Below are 9,646 nucleotides of genomic sequence, written 5' to 3'. Positions count from 1 at the left end.
CCAATCTGTGTGTCGATTTTCTGGGCTGGGATGTTTAGCAGGGCGGGAGACTGTTTTATATCTATATAACCATTTATAGCACGCTGTTAGCATGCTGCTAGCACACTGCTAGCACGGAGGTAACCAGGTCACATGACGTCTGGATTAAAGTGCAGGAGGATGGTAGGAAAACTTGCGAGATCGGATTGAGACGGAAAAACACAGGAAAAACAAAGACTATGAAAAAAAAAACTAAATACAAACAGAATATACAAAATGGGGATCAACTCTGCGCCGTGGAGCTTTGATCTGGATAATCTGTGAATACTTAAGGTACAGGTTGGCCGGAGTCGACATCTGGTGGTACGATGGGGAATTACAAGTTAATGGATTCTTTTTAAGACATTTATATGATTTAAAGTGATACACGCACTAGGTTTTGAGCAGAATCAGTTTAATCCTCAAAGAGGCGCCATGAGATTATGTCGGTGTTTAGAGATTACAGAGTGGAGGCGAGCAGCTCGTCTCAGAGACCAGGACACTAACGTTCATTTGGCCGTCCTGCAGCGAAGGCGCCTCTTCATCACCTGGTGGTCGCTCTCCTTCGGCTCCACGCTGAGCATCTGGAACAAGACGGCAGGGTCAGCAGCCAATCAGAGCGCAGGAGCATTCTGACCACAACTCACGTAAAGGTGGTGTCCATAAAAGTACTTTGTTACAAACCTTCCCCTTAACAATGGTCACATAGCAGTACTGTTCTAGCATTAATGCTAATGCTAACCTTCACTCATGGGTTACTGGGAGGAAGATGCTCTATAATCTGGTGTTAGGGGAGGCAGATGCTCTATAATCAGGATTAGAGGAGGAAGATGCTCTATAATCTGGTGTTAGAGGAGGAAGATGCTCTATAATCTGGATTAGAGGAGGAATATGCTCTATAATCTGGTGTTAGAGGAGGAAGATGCTCTATAATCTGGTGTTAGAGGAGGAAGATGCTCTATAATCTGGTGTTAGAGGAGGAAGATGCTCTATAATCTGGATTAGAGGAGGAAGATGCTCTATAATCTGGTGTTAGAGGAGGAAGATGCTCTATAATCTGATGTTAGAGGAGGAAGATGCTCTATAATCTGGATTAGAGGAGGAAGATGCTCTATAATCTGGTGTTAGAGGAGGAAGATGCTCTATAATCTGGATTAGAGGAGGAAGATGCTCTGTAATCCTCTGGACGTGGAGGTGAGAGGGGGAGGACTCACAGGGTGGGGGGGAATCTCCATGGGAGACGAGATCTCAGGATTGTAGAGCTTCCTTTTGCTCCTCTTCACTCTGAGGCTGCGGGAGGAAGAGGAGGAGGAGGAAGAGTCTGCGTCCCCGCGGCCGCTCACCAGACTCATCATCTTCTTGGCTGGAGACACAAACCAGATGAAGACAGATGTTTGTCAGCAGATCGGAAAGTACAATCGAACAAACGGTGACGGAGCTTCAGGGAACAAACGGTGACGGAGCTTCAGGGAACAAACGGTGACGGAGCTTCAGGGAACAAACGGTGACGGAGCTTCAGGGAACAAACGGTGACGGAGCTTCAGGGAACAAACGGTGACGGAGCTTCAGGGAACAAACGGTGACGGAGCTTCAGGGAACACACGGTGACGGAGCTTCAGGGAACACACGGTGACGGAGCTTCAGGGAACACACGGTGACGGAGCTTCAGGGAACAAACGGTGACGGAGCTTCAGGGAACAAACGGCGACGGAGCTTCAGGGAACAAACGGTGACGGAGCTTCAGGGAACAAACGGTGACGGAGCTTCAGGGAACAAACGGTGACGGAGCTTCAGGGAACAAACGGTGACGGAGCTTCAGGGAACAAACGGTGACGGAGCTTCAGGGAACAAACGGTGACGGAGCTTCAGGGAACAAACGGTGACGGAGCTTCAGGGAACAAACGGTGACGGAGCTTCAGGGAACAAACGGTGACGGAGCTTCAGGGAACAAACGGTGACGGAGCTTCAGGGAACACACGGTGACGGAGCTTCAGGGAACAAACGGTGACGGAGCTTCAGGGAACAAACGGTGACGGAGCTTCAGGGAACAAACGGTGACGGAGCTTCAGGGAACAAACGGTGACGGAGCTTCAGGGAACAAACGGTGACGGAGCTTCAGGGAACAAACGGTGACGGAGCTTCAGGGAACAAACGGTGACGGAGCTTCAGGGAACACACGGTGACGGAGCTTCAGGGAACAAACGGTGACGGAGCTTCAGGGAACAAACGGTGACGGAGCTTCAGGGAACAAACGGTGACGGAGCTTCAGGGAACAAACGGTGACGGAGCTTCAGGGAACACACGGTGACGGAGCTTCAGGGAACAAACGGTGACGGAGCTTCAGGGAACAAACGGTGACGGAGCTTCAGGGAACAAACGGTGACGGAGCTTCAGGGAACAAACGGTGACGGAGCTTCAGGGAACAAACGGTGACGGAGCTTCAGGGAACAAACGGTGACGGAGCTTCAGGGAACCGGAGGAGTGGAACGGCCCTGCGAAGCCCCCCCGCGGAGCCCCCGGCCCAGCGTGGGAATCGAACACTGACCTTTTGAGCTGAGCAGCGTCGGGGAGCTCTGCAGGAAGTCTCCGATCTTCTGCAGCGTCCCTTCTTTCTTACTGCCGTGGACCTCCAGCTGGGAACAGAGGGTCACTTAGTGTGTGTGTGTGTGTGTGTGTGTGTGTGTGTGTGTGTGTGTGTGTGTGTGTGTGTGTGTGTGTGTCTCACCTCCTCCCGGTGTGTGTTCAGTTTGCTCTTGTTCTTCCGGTTCTCAGCCTCCATGTCGTCCTGTCAACACAGGAGAACAGATATATTTTTATTTATGAATCATTTAAATGTAAACAAAGTCTTCAGAACTCCTGAGGATGATGATGGACGGCTCTTCATCACGCCGAGGCGTCGTCAGAACCTTACTGGAAACGATTTCATCATGGAGGAGAACAACAAGCTGTGTGTGTGCGTGTGTGTGTGTGTGTGTGTGTGTGTGTGTGTGTGTGTGTGTGTGTGTGTGAGGAGATGTGGGGAACAGAGAGATAAAGGAGATTGAAGAGACGCCGCAAAAAGTAAAAACTGCAAATGTAATGAAGAAATCAGATAAGACGGGAAAATGAATAATGGTGGATCAATCATGTGATCTTCCTTTGATACTGTAAAATCTGAACCGTGGAACCTCAGTTTGACAGAACGTCCAACAAAGAGACACATTTGTCCTGCTTCCCTGTATAAAACCACCAAGTTGTAGGAGACAACCAGCTCTCCTCGCCAGACCGTCCAGGAGACCAGCTCTCCTCGTCAGACCGTCCAGGAGACCAGCTCTCCTCGCCAGACCGTCCAGGAGACCAGCTCTCCTCGCCAGACCGTCCAGGAGACCAGCTCTCCTCGCCAGACCGTCCAGGAGACCAGCTCTCCTCGCCAGACCGTCCAGGAGACCAGCTCTCCTCGCCAGACCGTCCAGGAGACCAGCTCTCCTCATCAGACTGTCCAGGAGACCAGCTCTCCTCGCCAGACCGTCCAGGAGACCAGCTCTCCTCGCCAGACCGCCCAGGAGACCAGCTCTCCTCGCCAGACCGTCCAGGAGACCAGCTCTCCTCGCCAGACTGTCCAGGAGACCAGCTCTCCTCGCCAGACCGTCCAGGAGACCAGCTCTCCTCACCAGACTGTCCAGGAGGCCAGCTCTCCTCGCCAGACTGTCCAGGAGGCCAGCTCTCCTCGCCAGACTGTCCAGGAGACCAGCTCTCCTCGCCAGACTGTCCAGGAGACCAGCTCTCCTCGCCAGACTGTCCAGGAGACCAGCTCTCCTCGTCAGACTGTCCAGGAGACAACCAGCTCTCCTCGTCAGACTGTCCAGGAGACCAGCTCTCCTCGCCAGACCGTCCAGGAGACCAGCTCTCCTCGCCAGACCGTCCAGGAGACCAGCTCTCCTCGCCAGACCGTCCAGGAGACCAGCTCTCCTCGCCAGACCGTCCAGGAGACCAGCTCTCCTCCCAGACTGTCCAGGAGACCAGCTCTCCTCGCCAGACCGTCCAGGAGACCAGCTCTCCTCGCCAGACTGTCCAGGAGACCAGCTCTCCTCGTCAGACTGTCCAGGAGACCAGCTCTCCTCGCCAGACTGTCCAGGAGACCAGCTCTCCTCGCCAGACCGTCCAGGAGACCAGCTCTCCTCGCCAGACCGTCCAGGAGACCAGCTCTCCTCGCCAGACTGTCCAGGAGACAACCAGCTCTCTTGCTTCAATCATCAACCATTTCAACTCGTTTCCATGACAACCGGGCATAAAAATGTGGGAAAGGCAGTTTTCAGGGCAGAACGGTCCCACATGAGGAAGTGATGAGGGTCATGGCGGGGAGACGATGAGGTGAAGGTGAAGGTGAGATGTGTGACGGTGGGATGAGACGTGTGGACCAATGGAAACGTGGAGATTGTAAATTTGAAGGGGTACCTCGAGTTTTGTTCGTCGTTTACTCCTCCTGAAAATGTGAGACTTTAAAGAAGAACAAAAGAAGAAAAATGTGGTTATAAACAAGTTTGACAGTTTCTTTTGCGATTTAGAACTATTTAGACTGAGTTCCACTGCGAGGACTGGAGCTGAAGGGGAAGAGTTGGAAGAGGAAATAGGCTCCGGGAATAATTTCAAGTGAAAAAGTCAAAACTTCTGTTGTGTTTATCGGATTGATTAAAAACACCACGGTGGTCAGAGAATCTGAAAATGAAACTGTTTGAGAATGCTCCGGCTGTAAATGGGGGGGGAAACAACATTTTCTGAAAACTGTCTCCATGTAGATGGTGGAAACGGTGCGACTGTGCACGAGATAGATCAAAATACATCAGGTCATACCACCTGGGACCACTAGGGGTCAGTGTATGAAGAGAAAGCTGCTACTGTACCACATGAAAACTTCCTTCGCTGCTGCTTGACGGACACAAAATTACCTAAAAGGTAAATGTTCTCATCGTGTGCGTCAAACGCCGTCAACATTGAAAGAGTGAACTTATGTAAAATGGTGATTTTCTTATGAGTTTCTTTACAAAAACGGATCCTTTCCCACCTGTGCTGGACTGTATTGTTCCTATTCCTGCAATAAGTGGGGGTGGAGGTTGGAGGAGTTGGGATGTGTGTCGTGAGCCGGACGGGTTAACGGAGAAGGAAACTTCCACTCACAAGCTAACCCGGCAAAAATGTCCCGAAGGACAGAAAGGAGCTGCTTTGAACCAGAGGAGCGAGAGCCGGTGAGACGGTGAGACGCTTCAGAGAACCCACAAGAAGAAAGTTACTGAACGTGCAGAAAGGTGTGGGACAGCCGACGTAGAAGACTCCGAGGACAATGAAGTCACTGTTGATCATCATGTTTGTGCTCCAAGACCATGAAAGTTCTACCCGGATTACACTCGTCACATTTCTTCAAAGTGAGACTTTCCAGTGTGAAGCACTGCAGTGAGGTCTGTATAGCAGATATATAGGATGCACAAAGTACAGGAGGCCGGCGTGGAAGCAGAATGACTTGTGTGTCTTATAAAGATCTGCTCCGATACGTCACAACCGACACTTCACCTCGCAGGACCACCGAGGAGGCAAACAGCCGAGGGAAACGTGACGACGCAGGCTGCTGAAGCCGAGCACATCGTAAACTAGGCTGCTTCCACTGCAGGACCAGGGGGAAAAAACACTTGTACACTTTTGTAATCAGACCAAACCGCAGAGCCCAGATCCAAATACAGACAAAGGAAGACGACGATCCGGCTCACGGATCAGAGAAACTGCACCAGAGTTCACAGGAGAGTGAACAGAGCTGTGGGTTGTCGACGTCCACAGACGAAGCAGAGTCTAACCAGAAGTGAATGTTCACCCCTTCATTTGGTTCAGGTGGGGTTCACTCACGCTAGAGAGATGGATTAACCCATCAGGGAAAAGTTACAGGTACACCGGCTGCTGGTCGCCTGAAACAAACTGTGACCAGAGAGGAAGTGAAGAAGAAACACCCATCAATGAGCCACTGATTGGTCCTGACAGAAAGAGCAAGTTCTGCCCCCTTAGCTCATGGTGGCTAGGATAGTTAGCTTGTGGCTAATGGGTAGCCACAAGCTAACTATGGTGGCTAGGATAGTTAGCTTGTGGCTAATGGGTAGCCACAAACAAGCGCGATATAAAGTCTTCAGACGTCTGCCCGCAGGATATTTTCCATCTTCTTCTTTCTGTGTTGAATTCTTCTGATTTGCGCAGTTTACTTGGTTTGATTACTACCCAGAATGCTTTGCGCCCTACGTTACATTCCCTGGAAAGATGTTTTGTACAGAAACCCAGACCTGGCTTTTGAAGGGGACCAGAGATCTTGATAGAGCCGGTTCAGAGTCAGTGGGAGATTTCACGTCTGGTCCGGTTTAAACGGGGGAATGTGAACCAAAGCCACACCCTGAACGCAGTCGTCCGTGATCCACCCAGAGACTTTAGATACCTGAGATTCACCGTGATCCACCCAGAGACTCTAGATACCTGAGATTCACCGTGATCCACCCAGAGACTCTAGATACCTGAGATTCACCATGATCCACCCAGAGACTCTAGATACCCGAGATTCACCATGATCCACCCACTTTTCTGTGCGTTTTCCTTTTTTTTACAGTAGCCGACCAGACATGAACTCTTGTTCAGTGAACGGAGAAATTAGTTTCCAGGAAGCTGAAAGCGTTTTGCTGAATCGTTTCATCCTGGCGGGCTGCCAGGGAGCTAACAGGTCTGACATGGGAACGTTTTATTGATTTACATTAAACCTCAACCATTCGGGTTTCGGCTCATTTCTCACATCTTTCACTTGTTTATGAGTCTGCTGTCTGGCTACGACGTTTCATTAGTGCCTCTTTCAGATTTTCTAAAAATCAATTTCAACACAAACTTTGTTGGGTTATTTTTTGCAAAACTTTAACTACAGATGGGCCCGATCCAATCCAGTATCAGGTTCTTACAGCAACGTAACTCATGGATCAGAGATTTCTGATCCGCGAAGCCTCGTCTGCTTCACTGCTGCTGTCAGCAGGAGAGTCACACCTCCGTGAAGCTGCGTCCTCCTCCACCCTAAACTCCCTGAAAATAGCCCCAGTGGGTGGAGCTGCTTCGAGCTGGAAACACTGTACTGCTGCGTTGATAAAGAATTTCTCCAGGGATTAACAAAGTTACTCTGACAAGCTTGTTATGAGTCAATGGCAGAAATGAAGATCATTTCCTGTTGATGGTGTAGATAAAAGCAGTTTTAGTTGTACGTTCCAGTGAGAAGGAAAGCAGCCGAGGAACCAGGCCTCAGATCGTGCTCTAATTTAAACCTTGTTATTCCACTAAAAGGCTTTCAGAATAAATAACTTCCCCTTGTGTCAGGCGCAGGACCTTTTCATTTTGTCACTAATTATTCAGTGTGTTCTTGTTGTTGTGCCGCCCGGGGGTGTAGGCGGGGTTAAATGCGGTCATGGTGGGATGATTGCTTTGGGGGTCTGCAGACTCCCTGCGGTGGATGTGAGGACTCCTCTGATCACCAGCCTGCATCCGATTGGTGTTTCTTTGTGCCGAGTCGGCAGAAACATTTCCTAATCACAGTGACGGTGACCTTTTCTCATTACGGAGTCTCTTAATTATCTACTAATCTCACAAATGTCTTTTAATGAGGCTTTAAAAAGGATCCTGGGATTATGAGTAAATGTCAAGTTGTTTTCTTTGTTTCTTTTTTCTCCCAGTAAAACTCGGTCAGGCCGTCTGGTCGTGTCACATGTGGAGTGTCTGACGGTCTGAAAAGCTGCAGCAGGACCAGTGATGTCCGTTTGGCTGAATCCTAATCCATCACAGTGGTTTTGCCGTCTCGCCTGCACGTTGTCAGAGTATATTTAGCCTTCATTTCCACGCATTTCTACCTCCTGCCGGTTTGTGTTGTGATCGCTGCCGACACCGCGGTGGAAGGGCTCCATTCTAATGCATGTGTGTGTGTGTGTCTTGACTTTGAATCGAAATGTTGACAAAACATGAACAACGGCACGCTAGGCCACGAGCTGGCGCCGTTTCTGTTCATGGTGGGGCCGTGTGGAGAGGGTCTCCAGCTGCAGACGCCTGGGCCTGCACATGGAGGATGACCTGACCTGGACACTACAGCCACCATCAACAAGGCCCAGCAGGGACTTGACTTTCTGAGGATACTAAATAAAAACAGCGAGCTCAGACAGGAACTGTTCGTGTCCTTTGACAAATGCTCCATACGAAGCATTCTTAGATTCTCTGCTGGTGTGTGGTTCTCCAGCTGCACAGCAGCAAACAGGAAGCAGCTCCAGAGAGTCACCACAGCCCAGAAGATCACCAGCTGCCCCCTTAGATCCCTGGAACATCTCTACTGCAGTGTTTTTCAACCTTTTCGAGCCAAGGCACACTTTTATCTTTGGAAACATCTGGAGTCACACCTCCACCTGAAAATGTTAAAATGTGAACCTCTGCAGCCTCTATTAACAAGATAAAGTCATTCTCATCACAGTTTTATCAACAGGAATCCAGTAAATCCTTTTTTTAATAGTGCCTCCCTCAGTGTGAAACCTGGACCTGATGGATGAAGAGCTGAGATCCTGGTTTTCAAAAACTTCTCCATCACTGTCACTGACACAGTACTTTGATACAAGATGGTAGCAGGAGGTGGAGATGAACCACACTGACGTCTGTCACTTTACATTTCACTGGCAAAGTTCTGTGCTGCCCTCTAGTGGTGAAGAGTATTTATACATCATTACTCTGCAACACACTGTCGCTGTGAGAACAAATGTGTTTTAGAAAAAAAATGTGAAATGTGATAATTTCCCACGGCTCAGCTGACGATCTGGAGGAAACACCAGAGGGTGAAGAACCCTGAGCTACAGTTCCCACTGCCTCAGGAAAGCCCAGCAGACACTGGAGGACCCAGCCCATCCCTGGTTTTCACTTGAAATCGTTGTTGTTGAAACAAAACGACGGTTTCCTTCCAGCTGCCACTAATTTCCATAACGTTCCCAACAGTCGCACATTGTGCAAGTGCAGGCCTCGGGGTGTGCGTCTACTGGGAGCGTGTGAGTGCAGGTTCAAACCTTCTGCGAAACACGCTGATTACATGTGACTCTGTTGACTTTGGAGTAGTTCTGCAAACCGGGTATATCCTGATTCGCTGGAGGGCGTCGGCGTTAAGAAGAAAAAGTGTGAGAAGGGGCCGGCGGGCCTCCAGTCACAGACCCGACCCCGTCTCATCCGACGGTGGCCACCGCCCCACGAGGGACGCCGGGGGACAGGGGCCACCGCCCCACGGGGGACGCCGGGGGACGGGGGCCACCGCCCCACGAGGGACGCCGGGGGACGGGGGCCACCGCCCCACGAGGGACGCCGGGGGACGGGGGCCACCGCCCCACGGGGGACGGGGGCTCCTGGAGGCAGAGCAGGGTTAAGAATACTTTGTGTTTTGAACTTGAAGAAAGTATAATTAACTGGTGTTTCTGCATTTTTGCACCCACAGCAAAATATCATGTTTTATTAAGCAGTGAGGTAAAAAGGAGGGGTGCTCTTCTATTGGGAACTATACGGTAAATTAACTTTACCTTTGTTTTCACTCCGTTTGCTGCTCGCGATTCTCCAAAAATGTCTCACTGAA

At 50.4% G+C, this 9,646-nt stretch overlaps 1 protein-coding gene across 1 annotated transcript in view; it reads right to left on the bottom strand.

The window, feature by feature from the left end:
- Positions 1-527: 527 nt before the first annotated feature.
- kif20ba (kinesin family member 20Ba) overlaps positions 528-9,646 on the bottom strand; it is a gene marked incomplete at its 3' end in the record, with an annotated part of 47,598 nt that continues 38,479 nt past the window's right edge. The window contains exons 29-32 of the mRNA XM_080507888.1: positions 2,744-2,803; positions 2,564-2,651; positions 1,233-1,381; positions 528-602 (exon numbers count right to left, since the gene is read on the bottom strand). Coding sequence (XP_080364014.1) covers positions 528-602; positions 1,233-1,381; positions 2,564-2,651; positions 2,744-2,803 — 372 coding nt within the window. The remainder of the gene's footprint in view (positions 603-1,232; positions 1,382-2,563; positions 2,652-2,743; positions 2,804-9,646) is intronic.

This window comes from Blennius ocellaris, assembly GCF_963422515.1.
Source record: "Blennius ocellaris genome assembly, chromosome: 13".
NCBI classification, from domain to species: domain Eukaryota; kingdom Metazoa; phylum Chordata; class Actinopteri; order Blenniiformes; family Blenniidae; genus Blennius; species Blennius ocellaris.
This window is presented reverse-complemented; position numbering and strand designations above follow the sequence as displayed.